This window comes from Pristiophorus japonicus, chromosome 13 (genome assembly GCF_044704955.1).
Source record: "Pristiophorus japonicus isolate sPriJap1 chromosome 13, sPriJap1.hap1, whole genome shotgun sequence".
Classification (NCBI taxonomy): domain Eukaryota; kingdom Metazoa; phylum Chordata; class Chondrichthyes; family Pristiophoridae; genus Pristiophorus; species Pristiophorus japonicus.
In genome coordinates, this window is record NC_091989.1 from 193,956,321 (window position 1) to 193,978,968 (window position 22,648).

Here is a 22,648-nt window from a genome sequence, read left to right on the forward strand (position 1 = left end):
TTGATGACGTCACTCTTCGCTGCTGTCGCCCTCCTGCACCAGCTCGCGCTTTTCCCTGAAGTGGTCTCCACGCTGCTCCCGGGCCGTTGCTCGCCGCTCCTTTTATGGCCCCGACCTGCCGCTGGTGTTCTCCCGCAGGTCGGGGCCTCCACCTCCTTCATTCACCACATCGGAATAGCACGGCACCCACCGCCACCCTCTGGTTCTCTGCTGTTGCGGTGATGGTCTTGAAATGGGCAGCTGCTGGGAATGGGGCCGGAGCCTCTGTTGTCCATGTGGGTCGGGGTCCTGTGCTAGCAACAGGTCTAACCCAGGGCACTGCCACAGGCTGCTCAAGGAGGCGGGGACAAGAGGTTGATCATTTGGTTAAGCCGAACGCTAATGAGTCCCAACCGAGAAAAAGGTTTGGGGTTTGCCGCTCGCACCACGAGAAGGAGCAGATATTCACCCAGTCCTTTGGGACTCCTGCCCACCTTCTGCCCCGTGGGAGCATTTGGGTGAATATCTGCCCCTTCTCGTGGGGTATCGCTTGCAAGAGGCCGACGAATCTGTTTGTCACTTGGGCCGGCACCACATGGAATTGTTCCCTACACTCGAACACTTTCATTTAGTTTGTGATTTTTTTTTTTTAATTTATTATTTTAAATAGTGCCCTCGGGAGGCAGGAAAATGTATTAAAATTGCATTAAAAATTGTTGAAAGGAATAAATTGTTGAATATAAACTTCTTTAACTGTATGTGTTCCACGACCTCCTACAGTCACTCTCGGTGACTCCAAACCGTGCCGTCACGCTCGGTGACTCCAAACCGTGCCGTCACGCTCGGTGACTCCAAACCGTGCCGTCACGCTCGGTGACTCCAAACCGTGCTGTCACTCTCGGTGACTCCAAACCGTGCTGTCACGCTCGGTGACTCCAAACCGTGCCGTCACGCTCGGTGACTCCAAACCGTGCCGTCACGCTCGGTGACTCCAAACCGTGCCGTCACGCTCGGTGACTCCAAACCGTGCCGTCACGCTCGGTGACTCCAAACCGTGCCGTCACGCTCGGTGACTCCAAACCGTGCCGTCACGCTCGGTGACTCCAAACCGTGCTGTCACTCTCGGTGACTCCAAACCGTGCCGTCACTCTCGGTGACTCCAAACCGTGCTGTCACGCTCGGTGACTCCAAACCGTGCCGTCACGCTCGGTGACTCCAAACCGTGCCGTCACGCTCGGTGACTCCAAACCGTGCCGTCACTCTCCGTCACTCCAAATCGTGCCATCACTCTCCCTCACTCTCCGTCACTCCAAACTACCACAGAAAGTTGTTGAGGCCAATTCACTAAATATATTCAAAAAGGAGTTAGATGAGGTCCTTACTACTAGGGGGATCAAGGGATATGGCGAGAAAGCAGGAATGGGGTACTGAAGTTGAATGTTCAGCCATGAACTCATTGAATGGTGGTGCAGGCTAGAAGGGCCGAATGGCCTACTCCTACACCTATTTTCTATGTTTCTATGTGCCGTCACTCTCCGTCACTCCAAATCGTGCCATCACTCTCCGTCACTCCAAACCGTGCCATCAGGATCAGCAACTCCCGCCGTGGCCTTTAATGATCAAAAAGAAATCAAGATATTTCTAAAGCGCCTTTCATGACCACCAGACGTCCCAAAGCGCTTTCCAGCCAAGGAAGCACTTTTGAAGTGTGGTCATTGTTGCAATGTAGGAAACACAGCAGCCAATTTTCACGCGGCAAGCTCCCACAAACAGCAACGTGACAACAACCAGATAATGTTTTAGTGATGCTGATCGAGGAATAAATATTGGTCAGGACACTGGGGAGGACTCCTTTGCTCTTCTTCGATTAGTGCCATGAGATCTGTTACGTCCACACGAGAGAGCAAATGGGGCCTCGGTTTAACGTCTCATCCGAAAGATGGCACCTCCGATAGTGCAGCGCTCCCTCAGTACTGCACTGGAGTGTCAGCCTAGATTTTTGTGCTCAAGTCACTGGAGTGGGATTTGCACCATGACCCTCTGACTCAGAAGTGAGAGTGCTACCGACTGAATCATAACTGACGCTACTATTAGTTCTGTGCTGAGATTTATTTCTGGGGGGAAATTGTTGGTGCAGTGGATTAGATTTTCACTCATGGGGTCAGGCTGATCGGGTAATAATCTCCTCTGTCTGTTGGCCATAAGTCTCTCAGAGTTTTGAAGCAATGTCAGTCCCATTCGGAGTAACAGCACAACGCTAATTTGGAACGAAATTAGTAGAAACCTAGGCAAGCTGGTGTGGGAAAAAGTATTACATGGTATAGTAACGGGCGCACTGAGGTTGGGATGTAATAAAGGGAGCTTTACTCTGCTTGTAATTGTACTGTATTTGGTACTGTGGGCCTGGACTCCGTGTTTCGAATGAAACGTTAAACCGAGGCCCCATCTTCTCTCTCAGGTGACGTAATTTAATCATTATTTAAAAGCAATGCAGGAGAGTTCACCCCGGTGTCCTTGCAATATTTATCCCTCATTCAACATCACTAAAACATATTATCTGGTCATTATCACACTGCTGTTTGTGGGAGCTTGCTGTGCACAAATTGGCCACTGCATTTCCTACAATACAAAGTAACTACACTTCAAAAAGTACTTAATGGCTATAAAGCGCTTTGAGGCATCTGGTGGTAATGCAAGCGCTCTGCTTGGAACTCCTACACAGCAAGCGAGCCCCGGGTGGGCAGAGGAAACTCTCAAGGGCACTCTCAAAGCCTCCTTGATAAAGTGCAGCATCCCCACTGGCACCTGGGAGTCCCTGGCCCAAGACTGCTCAAAATGGAGGAAGAGCATCCGGGAGGGCGCTGAGCACCTCGAGTCTCGTCGCCGAGAGAATGTAGAAAACAAGCGCAGGCAGCGGAAGGAGCGTGCGGCAAACTATGCTCCCCAATCTTTCCTTCAAAGACTGTCTGTCCCACCTGTGACAGAGACTCTAATTCCCGTATTGGACTGTACAGTCACCTGAGAACTCACTTTGAGTGGAAGCAAGTCTTCCTCGATTTCGAGGGGCTGCCTCTGATGAAGATGATGGTAATGAAAGGCCAATTCTGGGCAGCACACTTCAGGAAGGGTGTGAAAGCCTTAGAAAGGGTGCAAAAAAGATTAACAAGAATGTTTCCAGGGATGAGAGACCTCAGTGACGTGGATAGACTGGAGAAGCTGGGGTTGTTCTCCTTAGAGCAGAGAAGGTTGAGAGCAGATTTGATCGAGGTGATCAAAATCACGAGTCTAGACAGAGTAGATAGAGAGAAACTGTTCTCATTGGCAGGAGGGTTAAGAACCAGAGGACACAGATTTAAGGTGCTTTGCAGAAGAACCAAAGACGACATGAGGGAAAACATTTTTACGCAGCGAGTGGTTAGGATCTGGAATGCGCTGCCTGAGAGGGTGGTGGAGGCAAACTCAATCACGGCTTTCAAAAGGGAGTTGGATAAGTACCTGAAGGAAAATAACTTGCAGGGCTACGGGGAAAGGGTGGGGAGTGGGACTGGCTGAGGTTCTCTTGCAGAGAGCCGGCACGGGCTGAATGGCCTCCTTCTGTGCTGCAACTATTCTATGATTCTATATCAATGCAAGTCTTTTTTGGATTGGAAACTATTGTTCCCCAGTGTTAATGTGCAGATACATTTTTTAGAGAAATTTCAGATTCCTTTCATTCAGAAATCTGTTTGTTTTGTGTCAACAGGGATTTGTATGTGACTCTATTTGATTATCTCTCACAAGTGGATTGGGAAATTTGAGCTGCTGGTTAATGGGTATATACCAACCTTTTTCATGGCAGTATCTTGAGAGTTTGTTCTTCAACATGGGAAGTGACCTGGAGAAGAGGAGGTTGGAGGGGAGCTTCCCCATGGTGATAGCATGCAGGGGCGTGCTTGTGATTTCCCCAGTGTAGAAATGCCAAGCGAGGCCGTGTGATTTCCCATGGGGGAAAAAGGAGGAAAATTGGATTGTGGTTTAACCCAGTAGCAATGTTGGTTGAGGCTGGGCAACAGATTGGCTGTTCACCCTGTACCCCCCAGAACAAGGGGTAACCTGAAGTCGGTGGGGTGGAGAATGTAATAGGTCAACAGGAAGAGCAAGAGTGCGAATCATTAGTGCATTTTTATAAAGGTTAGTTGATCTTTTGTGACGTTGCATGCAGGATGTGAAGATGAAGTGAAGTTGTCAGGTGAAGCAGGGCTTGAAGGTGGCAGACACTTGGACCAGAGTGCTCAGATGTGATTAAATCCCAATTATAAAACCTGACATTCTGTCCTTATGTTTATATTGCCATTATAATTTCCCCGTGTCTACATTTATAATGGGTGCTGCCTATGTAAACGTGTCACGTTGTAATGATTACACCTGCCCACCAGTGGTGGCGCTGCAGCAGTTTCCACTATAAATGTGATGTGGGAATTTATAATGGAAAAAATTAACAAGAAGTTCAGGCAGCTGTAAGATATATTATATATTCTTCGATTATTTATACAAATTAAATCTCCCTCTCCTCTGCTCCGCCCCCCCCCCCCCTCCAGCCCCCCACCAAAAACCAAACATCCATCTGCACATGTTGGGGTTCTTCCAGAAGATCGTTGCTCTTGTGTCTTTCTGGATGGAAAGTAAACCTAAGGTTTGGGGGTGTTGGTCCCGTGGCTGCAAGTGCCGTACTATCTACAGAATGCACTGCAGCAACTCGCCAAGACTTCTTCGACAGCACCTCCCAAACCCGCGACCTCGCCACTTTGAATACCATCACCTCCGAGTTACATTCCGAGCCACACACCATCCCGACTCGGACATATATCGGTGGTCCCTTCATAGTTACTGGGGCACAATCCTGCAACTTCCAACTGACCAGCACTGTGGGAGTACCGTCACCACACGAACTGCAGCGGTTCAAGGCGGCGGCTCACCACCATCTTCTCAAGGGAAACTAGGGATGGACAGTAAATGCTGGTCTTGCCAGCAACGCCCACATCCCGAGAATGAATTTCTCGCTCAGCGGGTATTTGGAACAAGATACCAGGGAGGACAGTGTAAATGGGGCGAGGAGACAGTTAGGTGTGATTCTGAAGAGAGATGGGATTGAGGGACATGAAGAGAAGGGAGGTAGGTCGTGCTGATCTCTGAAACATGGAAAGGTCTTGTGGGTTTTTTCCAGATTGTTCAGTGATGTGAGGGTACCAGTTCACAGTACGATAGAATAACACACAACGGAAATGGGCCATTCGACCATCCAGGTTAAATCCATCAACAACAACTTGCATTTATATAGCGTCTTTAGCAGAGTAAAATGTCCCAAAGTACTTCACAGCAGCGTTATAAGACAAAAAAATAACTGACACCGAGCCAGATAAGAAGAAATTCCGGTCGATGACCAAAAGCTTGGTCAAGGAGGTATGTTTTATGGAGCGTCTTAAAGGAAGGGAGTGAGGCTGAGAGGTTCAGGGAGGGAACTCCAGAGCCTGGGGCACAGGCAGCTGAACGCACGGCCACCAATGGTGGAGCGATTATAATCAGGGATGCTCAAGAGGCCAGAATTTGAGGAGCGCAGACATCCCGGGGGGGATGTTGGGGGGTGTTGTGAGGCTGAAGGAGACTACAGAGATAGGGAGGGGCGAGGCCATGGAGGGATTTGTAAACGAGATGAGAATTTTGAAATTGAGGTGTTGTTTAACCGGGAGCCAATGTAAGTCAGCGAGCACAGGTGGTGATGGGTGTGCGAGTTAGGACACGGGGCAGCGAGCACAGGGGATGATGGTTGAGTGGGACTTGGTGCGAGTTAGGACACGGGGCAGCGAGCACAGGTGGTGATGGGTGAGCGGGACTCGGTGTGAGTTAGGACACGGGGCAGCGAGCACAGGTGTGATAGGTGAGCGGGACTCGATGCGAGTTAGGATACGGGCAGCAGAGTTTTGGATCACCTCTAGTTTACATCGGGTAGAATCCAGCATGATCTCACCAGGCCCTTCATTGGGCGCAGAAAGCAGAGATCAAGGATGAATATGGTTTTTATTGGACATTTTTACTTGTTTATTAATAATACTTTCTGAGCTGCAACAGTTATATCGAAAAATAGGTGCAGGAGTAGGCCATTCGGCCCTTCTAGCCTATCTGTCATGTATTCAAATATCGTTGTAACCCATGTATAAGCTGACCGAAGTTGTACATCTTGAGAACATTGACCACAAGGGGGTGCACTTGTGGGAGACACTCCTAACCTGGACTTTCAGGTATAAAAGGGGAAGCTCCACCCACCTTCATCACTTGAGGTCTTGGTAATAAAGGTAACTTGTCACAGAGTGACCTTCTCTCAAGTATGGGCCTCGTGCGCATTTATACTGTATAGTAAGGACATATCATTGGCGACGAGAAATTGGGATTTAAACCACGTGAGCATGGCCACTAGCAGCACAGAAGAGAGGTACTGTGTTGGTGATGATTGGGACGACGTTCTTGAGAGACTACAGCAAAGTTTTGTCACTAAGGAATGGTTGGGACAGGATTCGGCCGACAAACGCAGGGCTCATCTCCTGACGGTTTGTGGATCCAGAACGTACTCCCTGATGAAGGACCTTCTAGCACCAGAGAAGCCGGCGGACAAGACGTTTGAAGAGCTCAGTAAGTTGATCGGGGAACACCTTAAACCGGCGAGCAGCATGCACATGGCGAGACACCGGTTTTACACGCACCGGCAGCGAGAAGGGCAAAGCATTCCAGACTTCGTGGCAGATCTCCAGCGACTGGTGAGCCTATGTAAGTTCTCAGATGCATGCAGAGCGGAGATGCTGCGAGACTTTTTTATTGAGGGCATCGGGCACGCTGGGGTTTTCAGGAAACTGATTGTGACCAAACACTTGACCTTGGAAGCGGCGGCTCTGATAACCCAGACATTTATCTCGGGAGGAAGAGACCAGAATGATGTATGACAAAAATCTTGGCTCAAATGCGGCAAACCACCAGGGAGTCAACATTGTTAACGCGGCACACAGTTCTCTAGGCAGACAAGGGCAATCGGACATGCCCCAGCATGTAGTCGAACCCAAAGGAGGAATTCAACAGAGACAATGGCTAACTGAACAGCGATTCATGCCATCGCAATGGACAATGCGGCCAGTAATGGGGCCATCAACACCTGTTAATGGTGCGCTTAAGGACAATTACAGAGACAGTCAGAGACGATCAACTGGTAATGGACCTTTTGTTTCCAACAATGGGGCCTCCAGCTCATGCTGGAGGTGTGGAGGCAAACACCCAGCCAGAGCTTGCAGGTATCAGCAATATACCTGCAGAAACTGCAACGTCAACGGTCACTTGGCGCGTATGTGCAGGAAGCCTGCAGCCAGGTTGATGTACGAGGAGAATGGGCCCGATGGGAACCCTACGAGGCCAAATGAATACTGGGGGAAATCGCTGGAAGCTGAAGTTCAGCGAGTTCATGTGGAGCACATATACAGTTCATACACCAGGACGCCACCGATAATGATGAAAGTGCTCCTCCAAGGCATCCCAGTATCAATGGAGCTAGACATGGGGGCCAGCCAGTCCCTGATGAGTATTAAACAGTTTGAAAGGTTGTGAGTGTCCAACGCCAGGAGGCCAAAATTATTGCCGATTGACGCACAACTACGGACATATACAAAGGAGATCATTCCGGTGCTAGGCAGCGCCACGGTAGTCGTGACCCACAAAGATTCGGAGAACAAGTTGCCACTCTGGATTGTCCCGGGGGATGGTCCCGCACTTCTGGGGAGGAGTGGGCTTGCTGTCATGAACTGGAAATGGGGCGATGTAAATGCAATTTCTTCTGTGGAGTGAATATCATGCTCACAGGTCCTGGACAAATTTGACTCATTATTTCAACCCGGCATCGGCACTTTCATGGGGGCCAAGGTAGTGATTCACATAAACCCGGACGCCAGGCCAGAACACCACAAGGCCAGAGCGTTGCCGTACGTGATGCGGGAAAAGATAGAATGCAAATTGGACCTCCTGCTGAGGGAAGGCATCACCTCGCCAGTCAAATTCAGTGACTGGGTGAGCCCGATTGTGCCGGTGTTCAAGGCGGATGGGTCGGTCAGGATATGTGGCGATTACAAGCCCACCATCAATCGGGTGTCACTCCAAGACCAGTACCCGCTACCGAGTGCGGAGGACCTCTTTGCGATGCTGTCCGGTGGCAAACTTTTTTCAAAATTGGACCTGACCTCAGCTTACATGACCCAGGAGCTGGCGAGTGAGTCGAAGAAGCTGACCACTGTCACGACACACAAGGGGCTGTTTGAGTATAACAGATGTCCGTTCGGGATTCGTTCGGCCGCCGCGATCTTTCAGCAAAATATGGAAAGCCTCCTCAAGTCGATTCCAGGGACGGTGGTTTTTCAAGACGACATCCTCATCACGGGTTACGATACTGAAGGACACCTCCACAACCTGGAGGAGGTGCTACGCAGACTGGACCGGGTAGGGTTGTGACTGAAAAAGGCGAAGTGCGTCTTCTTAGCTCCAGAGGTAGAATTCCTGGGGAGGAGGGTAGCAGCAGACGGGATCAGACCCACTGCGTCCAAGCGATTCAGAGAGCACCCAGACCCCATAACACGACAGAGCTGCGTTGGTTTCTGAGGCTCCTGAACTAATTTGGTAACTTTCTTCCCAAATTGAGCACGCTGTTACGAGCACGTGTAGCGGCTCTACGCAAAGGTCACGATTGGGTCTGGGGAGGACAGCCAGGAAAGGGCTTTTGATGGAGCACAACAAATTGCGTGCTCTAACAAACTGTTAACGTTATATGACCCGTGTAAGAAACTTGTGTTAACGTGCAATGCATTGTCCTATGGGGTCGGGTGTGTGTTGCAGCATGTGAATGCCAATGGTCAGTTACGGCCGGTAGCTTATGCCTCCAGAAGTCTGTCCTAGGCAGAAAGGGGCTACGGGATGGTAGAAAAGGAAGCGCCAGCATGTGTTTCTGCAGTAAAAAAAATGCACCAGTACCTGGCAGGCAATTTGAGCTGGAGACAGATCACAAACCCCTAACGTCCCTTTTGGCCGACAACAAGGCCATAAATGCGAATGCATCGTTCCGCATACAGAGATGGGCACTCACGTTAGCCACCTATGACTACACAATTCGGCACAGACCGTGCACTGAAAACTGCGCTGATGCACTCAGCAGGCTCCCACTAGCCACCACTGAGGGTCATGGCTGTTGAAGCTTTCCAAAGCGAAGGCTCACCTGTGACAGCCCGTCAGATTAAAGTCTGGACAAATAAAGACCCGCTACTGTCTTTAGTTAAGAAATGTGTCCTGAATGGGGACTGGGCAGCCACGTACGGTGCATGCCCTGAGGAATTTAAACCGCTTCATAGGCGCTAGGATGAAATCTCGATTCAAGTTGATTACTCGGTTTCCCCACAGTAGGCAGTCATGCCCCAGATGGGCAGAGAGGTGTTTATCAGAGAACTCCACAATGAGCACCCGGGCATTGTCATGATGAAGGCAATTGCCATGTCAGATGTTTGGTGGCCAAAGATAGATGCAGACCTGGAACTTTGTGTTTGCAGGTTCAACATGTGTGCTCAGCTGGGCAACGCACCCAGGGAAGCCCCCCTTAGCCCCTGGTCCTGGCCCGCCAAGCCATGGTCATGCATCCATGTGGACTACGCAGGTTCTTTCATGGGAAAAATGTTTTTGATTGTAGTAGACACCTACTCCAAATGGATTGCGTGTGCTATTTTAAATTCAAGCACATCCTCTGCCACGGTAGAAAATCTACGGGCAATGTTCGCCGCCCACGGTCTACCGGATGTCTTGGTCAGTGACAATGGCCCGTGCTTCACAAGCACTGAATTCCAGGACTTCATGGCAGGCAATGGAATTAACCATGTCAGAACGGCACCGTTCAAGCCGGCCTCAAACGGCCAGGCGGAACGAGCAGTGCAGATAATCAAACAGGGGATGCTCAGAATCCAAGGGGGTTCCCTACAAAGCCACTTATCACACCTCCTGTTGGCCAATAGATCCCGACCACACTCGCTCACAGGGGTTCCACCCGCAGTGCTGCTAATGAAAAGGACGCTCAAAACCCGGCTATCCTTTATACACCCCACCATGAAAGAAATTGTTGAGAGCAGGCGTCAGTCACAATGTGACTACCATGACAGGAATGCGAGGGCGCGATGTATTGATGTCAATGACCCTGTTTTTGTCCTTAATTACGCTGCAGGGCCCAAATGGCTTGCAGGCACCGTGATTGCCAAAGAGGGGAATAGGGTTTTGGTAGTTGAACTTACCAATGGACAAATCTGCCGCAAACACATGGATCAAACTAAAAGGAGGTTCAGCAACCCCATAGAAGAAGCTGAGGAAGAACACGACGTAGAGTTTACTCCACCACAGGTGACCAAACACAGGAACCAAGTGGAGGAGAGCCCAGTCACTGTGGGCAGTCCGGACAGGCCTGAGGCACCGCAAACAGCAGTCACTCAGGTCAGCGCTCAACAACCGGAGCCCCAACTCAGGCGCTCTACAAGGGAACGTAAACCACCAGAGAGACTTAACCTGTGATCCCAATAAGACTTTGGGGGGGAGGTGATGTCATGTATTCAACTATCATTGTAACCCATGTTTAAGCTGACCTAAGTTGTACATCTTGAGAACATTGACCACAAGGGGGTGCACTTGTGGGAGACACTTCTAACCTGGACTTTCAGGTATAAAAGGGGAAGCTCCACCCACCGTCATCACTTGAGGTCTTGGTAATAAAGGTAACTGGTCATCAGACTGACCTCTCAAGTATGGGCCTCGTGTGCATTTATACTGTATAGTAAGGACATATCAATATCGGTGTGTGTTTAAGAGGCAGTGGAATAAGCACTGGGCTACTCATGGCCTTTGTCTGTCCCCTTCGAAGTTCGCAGGAGAGGGTCTGCAGGGAAACACTCTACAGTCATGACTGATTTGCTGCTTTTTTAAATGATTTTAGTGTGGGCAGAGTGAAGTTTATAGGGCAAGTAGCTGGATGAGCGCATCTAAATGGGCCGTAGATTTGACTGACATTCTGACTCAGTTACTGTGGCGGATCGGACGAGACGCACTGCTTGGGGTCCGCACGGCAACTCTGGATGTGGCCCCTTGGCGAGCCGGTGTGTCTGGTCCCATTAGCAAGTGCTGGGAGCACAGGAAGGCAGCAAGTGGGACGCTCCTGATCCTCCTGTTGTACCCACTGTGGTGGCGTTTGATATTGTAGGGAACAAACTACGAATCGTGTGGGATGCTAGGGAAGGGCAATCGTTTTGTTTCAGTTATTCCCACGCTGCCCAAGGATTTGTTATTGCTGGTGGACATTACATTAGCCAAGTTTCCATCCTGCCTGTGTGGATCGAGGTAGTGAGTGGACACATAGAGCCAAGCCGCTTCACGTGCACACTGTCCAGCCAGGCTCACTGGTGACACTTCCTCTCCCTCACCGGATAATTGAGGCTAATTGTAGCCTCCCTCCTGCTTACCCCCTTGATATGTCCTTACTATACAGTATAAAGGCACACGAGGCCCATACTTGAGAGAAGGTCAGTCTGTGACCAGTTACCTTTATTACCAAGACCTCAAGTGATGAAGGTGGGTGGAGCTTCCCCTTTTATACCTGAAAGTCCAGGTTAGGAGTGTCTCCCACAAGTTCACCCCCTTGTGGTCAATGTTCTCAAGGTGTATAACTTCGGTCAGCTTATACATGGGTTACAATGATAGTTGAATACATGACATCACCTCCCCCCCAAAGTCTTATTGGGATCACAGGTTAAGTCCCTCTGGTGGTTTATGCTCCCTTGTTGAGCGCCTGAGTTGGGGCTCCAGTTGTTGGGCGCTGGCCTGAGTGTCTGCTGTTTGCGGTGCCTCAGGCCTGTCTGGACTGCCCACAGTGACTGGGCCCTCCTCCACTTGGTTCCGGTGTTCGATCACCTGTGGTGGAGTAAACTCTACGTCGTGTTCTTCCTCTGCTTCTTCTATGGGGTTGCTGAACTTGCTTTTAGTTTGATCCACGTGTTTGCGGCAGATTTGTCCATTGGTCAGTTTAATTACCAAAACCCTATTCCCCTCTTTGGCAATCACAGTGCCTGCGAGCCATTTGGGCCCTGCAGCGTAATTAAGGACAAAAACAGGGTCATTGACATAAATACATCGCTCCCTCGCAATCCTGTCATGGTAGTCACATTGTGACTGACGCCTGCTCTCGACGATTTCTTTCATAGTGGGGTGTATAAGGGATAACCTGGTTTTGAGCGTCCTTTTCATTAGCAGCTCTGCGGGTGGAACCCCTGTGAGCGAGTGTGGTCGGGATCTATTGGCCAACAGGAGGTGTGATAAGTGGCTTTGTAGGGAACCCCCTTGGATTCTGAGCATCCCCTGTTTGATTATCTCCACTGCTCGTTCCGCCTGGCCGTTTGAGGCTGGCTTGAACGGTGCAGTTCTGACATGGTTAATTCCATTGCCTGCCATGAAGTCCTGGAATTCAGTGCTTGTGAAGCACGGGCCATTGTCGCTGACCAAGACATCCGGTAGACCATGGGCGGCGAACATTGCCCGTAGACTTTCACCGTGGATGTGCTTGAATTTAAAATGTAACACTCAATCCATTTGGAGTAGGCGTCTACTACAACCAAAAACATTTTTCCCATGAAAGGACCTGCGTAGTCCACATGGATGCGTGACCATGGCTTGGCGGGCCAGGACCAGGGGCTAAGGGGTGCGTTGCCCAGCTGGGCACACGTGTTGTACCTGCGAACACAAAGTTCAGGTCTGCATCTATCCCAAGTCTGCATCCTTGGCCACCAAACGTGCCTTCATCATGACAATGCCCGGGTGCTCATTGTGAAGTTCTCTGATAAACACCTCTCTGCCCATCTGGGGCATGACTTCTCGGTTTTCCCACAGTGGGCAATCGGCCTGAATCGAGAGTTCATCCTTGCGCCTATGAAATGGTTTAAATTCCTCAGGGCACACCCCGTACGTGGCTACCCAGTCCCCATTCAGGACACATTTCTTAACTAAAGACAGTAGCGGGTCTTTATTTGTCCAGACTTTAATCTGACGTGCTGTCACAGGTGAGCCTTCGCTTTGGAAAGCTTCAACAGCCATGACCATTTCAGCATTATGCTCAGTTGTCCCCTCAGTGGTGGCTAGTGGGAGCCTGCTGAGTGCATTGGCACAGTTTTCTGTGCCGAATTGTGTAGTCATAGGCGGCTAACATGAGTGCCCACCTCTGTATGCGGGCCGATGCATTCGCATTTATAGCCTTGTTGTCGGCCAAAAGTGACGTTAGGGGTTTGTGATCTGTCTCCAGCTCAAATTTCCTGCCATACAGGTACTGGTGCATTTTTTTTACTGCATAAGCGCATGCTAGCGCTTTCTTTTCTACCTGGGATAGATGTCTGGAAGCATAAGCTACCAGCTGTAACTGACCATTGACATTCACGTGCTGCCACACACAACCGACCCCATAGGACGATGCATCGCACGTTAACATTATATGACCCGTGTAAGAAACTTGTGTTAACAGTTTGTTGGAGCATAACAAGTTGCGTGCTCTATCAAAAGCCCTTTCTTGACTTTCCCCCCAGACCCAATCACGACCTTTGTGTAGGAGCACGTGTCGCGGCTCTAACAGCGTGCTCAATTTGGGAAGAAAGTTACCAAAATAGTTCAGGAGCCCCAGGAATGAACGCAGCTCCATCGTGTTACGGGGTCTGGGTGCTCTCTGGAGCACTTCCATTTTGGACGCAGTGGGTCTGATCCCGTCTGCTGCTACCCTCCTCCCCAGGAATTCTACCTCTGGAGCTAAGAAGACGCACTTCGCCTTTTTCAGTCGCAGCCCTACCCGGTCCAGTCTACGTAGCACCTCCTCCAGGTTGTGGAGGTGTCCTTCAGTATCGCGACCCGTGATGTGGATGTCGTCTTGAAAAACCATCGTCCTTGGAATCGACTTGAGGAGGCTTTCCATATTTTGCTGAAAGATCGCGGCGGCCGAACGAATCCCGAACGGACATCTGTTGTACTCAAACAACCCCTTGTGTGTCGTGATGGTGGTCAGCTTCTTCGACTCACTCGCCAGCTCCTGGGTCATGTAAGCTGAGGTCAGGTCTAATTTTGAAAAAAGTTTGCCACCGGACAGCATCGCAAAGAGGTCCTCCGCACTCGGTAGCGGGTACTGGTCTTGGAGTGACACCCGATTGATGGTGGGCTTGTAATCACCACATATCCTGACCGACCCATCTGCCTTGAGCACCGGCACGATCGGGCTCACCCTGTCACTGAATTCGACTGGCGAGGTGATGCCTTCCCTCAGCAGGAGGTCCAATTCGCATTCTATCTTTTCCCGCATCACGTACGGCACTGCTCTGGCCTTGTGGTGTTCTGGCCTGGCGTCCGGGTTTATGTGAATCACTACCTTGGCCCCCATGAAAGTGCCGATGCTGGGTTGAAATAATGAGTCAAATTTGTCCAGGAACTGTGAGCGTGATACTCCACAAAAGAAATTGCATTTACATCGCCCCATTTCCAGTTCATGACAGCAAGCCCACTCCTCCCCAGAAGTGCGGGACCGTGCCCCGGGACAATCCAGAGTGGCAACTTGTTCTCCGAATCTTTGTGGGTCACGACTACCGTGGCGCTGCCGAGCACCGGAATGATCTCCTTTGTATATGTCCGTAGTTGTGCGTCAATCGGCAATAATTTTGGCCTCCTGGCATTGGACACCCACAACCTTTCAAACTGTTTAATACTCATCAGGGACTGGCTGGCCCCCGTGTCTAGCTCCATTAATACTGGGATGCCATTGAGGAGCACTTTCATCATTATCGGTGGCGTCCTGGTGTATGAACTGTATATGTGCTCCACATGAACTCGCTGAACTTCAGTTTCCAGCGATTTCCCCCAGTATTCATTTGGCCTCGTCGGGCTTACGTCGGGCCCATCCTCCTCGTACATCAACCTGGCTGTAGGCTTCCTGCAATTCCACTGGATTGTGACCGCTGACATTGCAGTTTCTGCAGGTATATTGCTGATACCTGCAAGCTCTGGCTGGGTGTTTGCCTCCACACCTCCAGCATGAGCTGGAGGCCCCATTGTTGGAAACAAAAGGTCCATTACCAGTCGATCGTCTCTGACTGTCTCTGTAACTGTCCTTAAGCGCACCATTAACAGGTGTTGATGGCCCCATTACTGGCCGCATTGTCCCTTGCGATGGTATGAATTGCCATTCAGCTAGCCATTGTCGCTGTTGAATTCCCCCTATGGGGCATGTCCGATTGTCCTTGTCTGCCGAGAGAACTGTGTGCCGCTTTAACAATGTTGACTCCCTGGTGGTTTGCCGCATTTGAGCCAAGATTTTTGTCATACCTCATTCTGGTCTCTTTCTCCCGAGAAAAATGTCTGGGCTATCAGAGCCGCCACTTCCAAGGTCAAGTCTTTGGTCACAATCAGTTTCCTGAAAACCCCAGCGTGCCCGATGCCCTCGATAAAAAAAGTCTCGCAGCATCTCCGCTCTGCATGCATCTGGGAACTTACATAGGCTCGCCAATCGCCGGAGATCTGCCACCAAGTCAGGAACGCTTTGCCCTTCTCGCTGTCGGTGCGTGTAAAACCAGTGTCTCGCCATGTGCATGCTGCTCGCCAGTTTAAAGTGTTCCCCGATCAACATACTGAGCTCTTCAAACGTCTTGTCCGCCAGCTTCTCTGGCGCTAGAAGGTCTTTCATCAGGGAGTACGTTCTGGATCCACAAACCGTCAGGAGATGAGCCCTGCGTTTGTCGGCCGAATCCTGTCCCAACCATTCCTTAGTGACAAAACTTTGCTGTAGTCTCTCAATAAAGTCGTCCCAATCATCACCAACACAGTACCTCTCTTCTGTGCTGCTAGTGGCCATGCTCGCGTGGTTTAAATCCCAGTTTCTCGTCGCCAATGATATGTCCTTACTATACAGTATAAATGCCCAAACTTGAGAGAAGGTCACTCTGTGACCAGTTACCTTTATTACCAAGACCTCAAGTGATGAAGGTGGGTGGAGCTTCCTCTTTTATACCTGAAAGTCCAGGTTAGGAGTGTCTCCCACAAGTTCACCCCCTTGTGGTCAATGTTCTCAAGGTGTATAACTTAGGTCAGCTTATACATGGGTTACAATGATAGTTGAATACATGACACCCCTCATAAACCTCCCGCTCCCCCATCACCCGCCTCCTCCTCCTCCTCCCCCCCTCCCCCTCTTCCTCCTCCTCCCCCCTCCCCCTCTTCCTCCTCCTCCCCCCTCCCCCTCTTCCTCCTCCTCCCCCCCTCCCCCTCTTCCTCCTCCTCCCCCCCTCCCCCTCTTCCTCCTCCTCCCCCTCTTCCTCCTCCTCCCCCCACCCTCATCCTCTCTCTCACCCTCCTCTCCCTCACCCTCCTCTCCCTCACCCTCCTCCTCCCCTATCTGCCGTTTGGAAACTCAGCGCAAATGAAGTATCTCTGGTCTGCATCTCCCAGCTGTGGCTCGGGTTGTGAAGATCGTGCGTAGTGATATCTCACATCGAGTGTGGCACAACGATCATCATGTGGAAAAGATGAGTAGCTCTCCCCACCGCCCCCCTCCAAACCCCACCTCTTTGGTAGAGCATTGAGAAAGTTATATGAACTGGTAATGTAAATGTCAGCAAAAAAAAGGGCTTCATCATTTGCATTCAGAGTGGCCAGAGGCCAAGTGGCCCGAACTTGTAAGAGCTGAGATTCCATTAAATGCAAAAAGCGTAGCCCCTCTCAGCTATGTAATTGCAAGACCCAGCCAGGAAGATGATTGTGATTTTAGAGACAGTGGCTGAAGGGTTTATTCTGATATTATGGAAGCGTTAGCGGTTGTGCAAGTGTGGAGGCTGCAAGGACCTTCCTTGAGCAGAAAGTGTGATGAAGGTTTCCATTGCAGACCCAGGCGTTCAAACCGAGCCAGGTGGCAGGATGGTGCAGCAAGCTAACACGTTGCATCGTGAGGGTATCAAATAAATGTTGCCCAATATCCTGGATTCTTCAGTGTTTTTTGTCCTCAGACCTTTTAAGTTCTCTGTATCCCATATCCTATAGGATCATGCAGCAGAGGAGGCCATTCGGCCCCCTGTGTCTGAGTTGGCTCTTCAAAGAGGCAAAAACCTTCAACGCATTTAAAAAGTACTTGAACTTGCACTTGAAGTGCTGTAACTTACCAGCCTGTGGACCAAGAGCTGGAAAGTGGGATTAGGCCGGATAGCGCTTTGTCGGCCGGCACGGACACGAGGGGCCAAATGGCCTCCTCCTGTGCTGTATGATTCTATGAATTAATGCCTACCCCCCCGCCCCCTCTGCTCTTTCCCCATAGTCCTGCAAATTTCTCCTTTTCAAGTATTTATCCGATTCCCTTTCACGTAGCGCATTCCAGATCATCATAACACGCTGCATAAAAAACGGTCTCCTCATTTCCCGCCTGGATGTTTTGGCAATTACCTTCAATCGGTGTCCTCCTCCTGCCAGTGGGAATGGTTTCTCCCAGTTTACTCGATCAGAACCCTGATAAAGTTGAACATTATCCATGACCATTGTTGTGTCCTTAGATGCTCCAATAATGACTCCACGAGGCAGTGTGTTGTATTTGAACTGTAGTGACCTTAGTCCTTTATTTGTTAACTCCAGAGTGAGGATCACACCTGGTGGCCTGCCTTTTATACTAGGCCAGGCACACCTGTGCAGGTAACCTACAAGTCTCCCACTGCTGTGCCCTCTGGTGGCACACCTTGTGATAGTACCAACAGTAGCCATGTAGGATACATGACAACCATGACCATCTATTTCCACCATTGCGGCCTCTGGCTTTATATCATTTTCATTGCTGCTGAAACACTCACCCATGCCTTATCACCCCCAGACTCAGCTTCTCCAATGCTTTCTTAGCTGGCTTCCCGAGATCCATCGAAGATAAAGTCCAAACTCATTGAAACCCTGCTGGCTGTATCCTAGCCCTTTCCCTATTTCTCTTGTCTTCACTGGCTTCCTGACAGCTTCATCGAGTTCAGACCACTTACATTCATTTACACGTTTCTCCACAGCCTCATCCTACCCTAACTCTGCCTGCGAGCCTTATTATGCCCACTTGCGCCTTCTGCTCTCTTCATTCCGGCTGTCTTTACATGCCTTGCTTTGGTGGCAGAGCCTTCAGTTGGCTTGTCTGTATACTCTGGAACTGTCTCCCGAAATACTGTGTCCCTAAGTCCTTTCTACTTGCTACCTAGCTCATCATCATCCTCACAGGCAGTCCGTCGGGATCGAGGATGACTTGCTTCCACACTAAGAATGAGTTCTCAGGTGACTGATGAACTCATTAAAAACAGTGGAAGGTTCCTGTGCGTGAATTCTTTTAACGTGGGTTGAGCGTTGCACACCAGCCAACACACGAGCAAGGTCTTGGTCCAGTGGCAAAGGGATCCAAGACGCCTGGAGAGCAGGCCGCCGCATGTGCCAATACATACACACAAACTCAAACATACTCCGACTGTCCTCCTCCCCACCTCTCGCTGTGTGGAATTCATAGTACGCAATGTGAGCCTCACAGCCTCGCTATTGGCCCGTGCTGCGCCTTCCCTTGGTCTTGTCCCCGTTGCTTCACCTCTGGGCTCTGACCTCTCCGCTCCTCTCCGCTTCCGATCGCCGATCCCGACCTCCGGACCTCCCCAGTCCCGACTTCCGCTCCTCCTCGTCCTTCCTTCCGCTCCTCTCTGATTCCGACCTCCGCTCCTCGCCACTACCTATCTACCTACCTTCAAAAGCCTCTTCAAAACCACCCCCTTCCCCTTCAGGCACTAACCCTTCCATGTCCTTAATTTTCATCTCTGCGAAATGCCTTATGACATTCACAACAGCAACTTGTATTCATACAGCACCTAAAATCTCCCAAGGCGCTTCGCAGGAGCGCTATCAAACAAAATTTGGGATTAAGCCACATGAAATATTCGGACAGGTAAACAAAAGATTGGTCAACAACAACAACTTATATTTATATAGCCGCCTTTAACGTAGTGAATCGTCCCAAGGCACTTAGGAGCATTAGGAGATTAAAAATTTGACACCAAGCCGCATAAGAAGAAATTAACGCAGGTGACCAAAAGCTTGGTCAAAGAGGTAGGTTTTAAGGAGCATCTTGAAGGAGGAAAGAGAGGCGGAGAGGTTTAGGGAGGGAGTTCTCGAGCTTGGGGCCCAGGCAACAGAAGGCACGGCCACCAATGGTGGAGCGATTATAATCAGAGATGGTCAAGAGAACAGAATTAGAGGAGCGCAAGACACCTCGGGGAGAGGTGTTCTGGGGCTGGAGGAGATTACAGAGATAGGAAGGGGTGAGGACATGGAGAGATTTGAAAATAAGAATGAGAATTTTGAAATCGTGGCGTTGCCGAACTGAGTTTTGGATCACCTCTAGTTTACGTAGGATAGAATGTGGGAGACCAGCCAGCCAGGAGCGCGTTGGAATAGTCAAGTCTAAAGGTAACAAATTCATGGATGAGGGCTTCAGCAGCGGACGAGCTGAGGTAAGGGCGGAGACGGGCGATGTTACAGAGGTGGAAATAGACGGTCTTAGTTATGCTGCGGATATGTGGTCGAAAGCTCATTTCAGGGTCAAATATGACACCAAAGTTTTGAACAGTTTGGTTCAGCCTCAGACAGAAGTTGGGGAGAGGGATGGAGTCACTGGTTAGGGAACAGAGTTTGTGGCAGAGACCGAAAACAATGACTTCGGTCTTCCCAATATTGAATTGGAGAAAATTTTGCTCATCCATAACTGGATTTCAAAGAGGTAGATTTTAAGGAACGATGTCAAGGAGGAGAGGGAGGCGGAGAGGTTTAGGGAGGGAATTCTAAAGCTTATTGTCAAGGCAGCTGAAGGCACGGCCACCAATGGTGAAGTGATTAAAATTAGGAATGTGCAAGAGGCCAGAACTGAAGGACTGTCGAGATCTCGGAGGATTGTGAGAGCTGGAGTTGGTTAGCGATCGGGAGGAGTGCGGCCATGGAGGGGATTTGAAAACAAGGATGAGAATGTTACTATCGAGGCATTGCCCGTCTCGGAGTCAACGTAGTCCTGCGAGCACAGGGGGTGATGGGTCAAGGGGCTTGGTGCGAATTCAGATACAAGCAGCGTGTTAAATGTACGTTGCTGCGTATGATTGAACTTGGTTTTGAGCACAGATGCTCATTCTCTGACAGTATGCTTTTGTGTATTTTGTTTCTTGGCCAGAGTCTGTTTTCAGTGTATTTAGCCCATGAATGAAGGACTCGAAGTTACGGTGTGCACTAACCTGAGCTGTTTTGCTCCTCCACAGATGCAGCAACAGGAGCTGGCACAGATGAGGCAACGGGATGCAAACCTAACGGCTCTCGCTGCGATCGGCCCGCGCAAGAAACGCAAACTGGATTCCCCGGGACCGCAGGCGACTGAGACGGGAATGGCAGCTGGCGAGGTAACCCGAGACAGAGCCCACACAATAAACCCTGCACTCCGTTCTCACACCTCACCGGTCTGGTCGCAGGGATATATGTTTTTGTTCCTGTTAAACATTTGGTTCTGCCTTTTTAATTGGCATCACACAAGTTATCGCAACCGTTTCTGAATCTTGATAAGTGTTTTAGCAGTTGCTTGCGGCTTGTTGAATGAACCTCTTATTGACAGTGGTGTTCACGCCCTTTTTTTTAAGGGTTGTGCTGCAGCAAAAATCCATGGAATTTTGTTTCCTGATGTCGCCGAAGAATTGACTATTGTTCGGGTCTCGCCCTTAAGGTTAATTTCTAGTGTTTTCATTTGAGGTAATTTCTCGTGTTTTCTGAAACCATCAAGTTGGTTGTGGAATTTACCATTTGTTTCCATTTTTGAGTTTGAACAAAGTTCAGTACGAATGGAATGAACATTCCTTATTGCCTCCCTCCCACACGAAAGCCGCAACATGGCCCCCTCACCATCACTTGCTGAAAACCTGTAGCCCAAAAAATAACTTGCCTCATTCTCCACTTTGTCTCCTTTCACCTGATGATTTGGCTAACGTGTTTACTGTGCTTGCTCAGCACTTCAGGTCACGGGTACCATTGTCGAGAGGCCTAAACCGTGACAGGTTCAGCCATTTCAAAGTGTGTGCGTGTGTCTGTGCCCGTGTCTGTCTGCGTGTGTCTGTGTGCCCGTGTCTGTGCCTGTGTCTGTCTGCGTGTGCGTGCGTGTGTCTGTGTGCCTGTGTCTGTGCCCGTGTCTGTCTGCATGTGTCTGTGTGCCCGTGTCTGTGTGCGCCCGTGTGCCTGCGCCTGTCTGCGTGTGTCTGTCTGTGTGTGCGCCTGTCTGTGTGCCTGTTTCTGTGCCCGTGTCTGTGTGCGTGTGCGCCCGTGTGCCTGCGCCTGTCTGCGTGTGTCTGTGTGCCTGTTTCTGTGCCCGTGTCTGTCTGCGTGTGCGCCTGTCTGTGTATGCCTGTTTCTGTGCCCGTGTCTGTGTGCCCGTGTCTGTGTGCGTGTGCGCCCGTGCGCCTGTCTGCGTGTGCGCCTGTCTGCGTGTGTCTGTGGCATTTGATGAGAACAGGACTGGTCGTCGCTTCAGTCGTCTCCTTGGTCCCACAGCCTTTGTGTGCTCACTCGAGTGGTCATGGGTGAGGTACCGGAGCACTGTCAGCAAAGCACGGTGGAAATGTACCCGAGGGGCTAAAACTACCACCAACACCTCCAGGATCTGTGGGGAGGGTTGGCGCGTCTGGTTGACTGTGTTCCGCGGTCTTGTGCGCACCCGTGGTAACCTTGGCCAGAGATCGGGCAGTATCGACTGGTAGGCCTGAAGCCTACCATGGCCGGTGTGCGGTGCAGGACACCAACTGTGTCATTAATAAAAACGAACCAGAGCACGGTTTTGTTGTATTCTTTATTCTGTATGGATTTTAGTTTGTGTTAGTGGTGTCTTCCTCCTGTGAAATACATTTGGAGCGACGTTTTGTCCTGGAGGCATCATTGGGTGAACCCCCCCCGGCCCAGTGTCACATTGCTGGCTCAGATCAAAGTAGCCCCGAGTGGCCAGCTTCAGCAGAGGGGGTGGGGGGAGCCGCTAAAAAGTGGATATGATTCTCAATCGGAGGGGCAGGGTGAAGTGGGAAATTGAGGCCCACTGCCAGAGCCAATTACAAATCAACTGTCGGTTGTCCAATTAGAGAGCAGTCCTGTCACATATTTACAGGACCCTGGCTAAATTCGAACAGCCATTTTGGCAGCATTGCGACTTTAATGCCTGCCTCTTGTTGGCCGTGTTCCCGGTGCCTGTTACGATTTAAGGCCCATTTTCCTGAGGACGGGTAGTTTGTCTGCCTTTTAAGAACAAAAGAAATAGGAGCAGGAGTAGGCCATCTGGCTCCCCAAGCCTGCTCCGCCATTTAATACGATCATGGCTGATCCGATCATGGACTCAGCTCCACTTCCCCGCCCGCTCCCCATAACCCTTTATTGCCTTATCGCTCAAAAATCTGTCCCTCTTCGCCTCAAATATATTCAACAACCCAGCCTCCACAGCTCTCTTGGGCAGAGAATTCCACAGATTTACAACCCTCTGAGAGAAGAAATTTTAAATGGGCGGCCC

General features: G+C 50.3%; 1 protein-coding gene across 1 annotated transcript in view; it reads left to right on the forward strand.

Moving 5' to 3' along the window:
* Positions 1 to 22,648, forward strand: part of LOC139278232 (transcription initiation factor TFIID subunit 4-like) — a 350,027-nt gene that overhangs the window by 240,929 nt on the left and 86,450 nt on the right. The window contains exon 15 of the mRNA XM_070896875.1: positions 20,376 to 20,513. Within this exon, the coding sequence (XP_070752976.1) occupies positions 20,376 to 20,513 (138 nt within the window). The remainder of the gene's footprint in view (positions 1 to 20,375; positions 20,514 to 22,648) is intronic.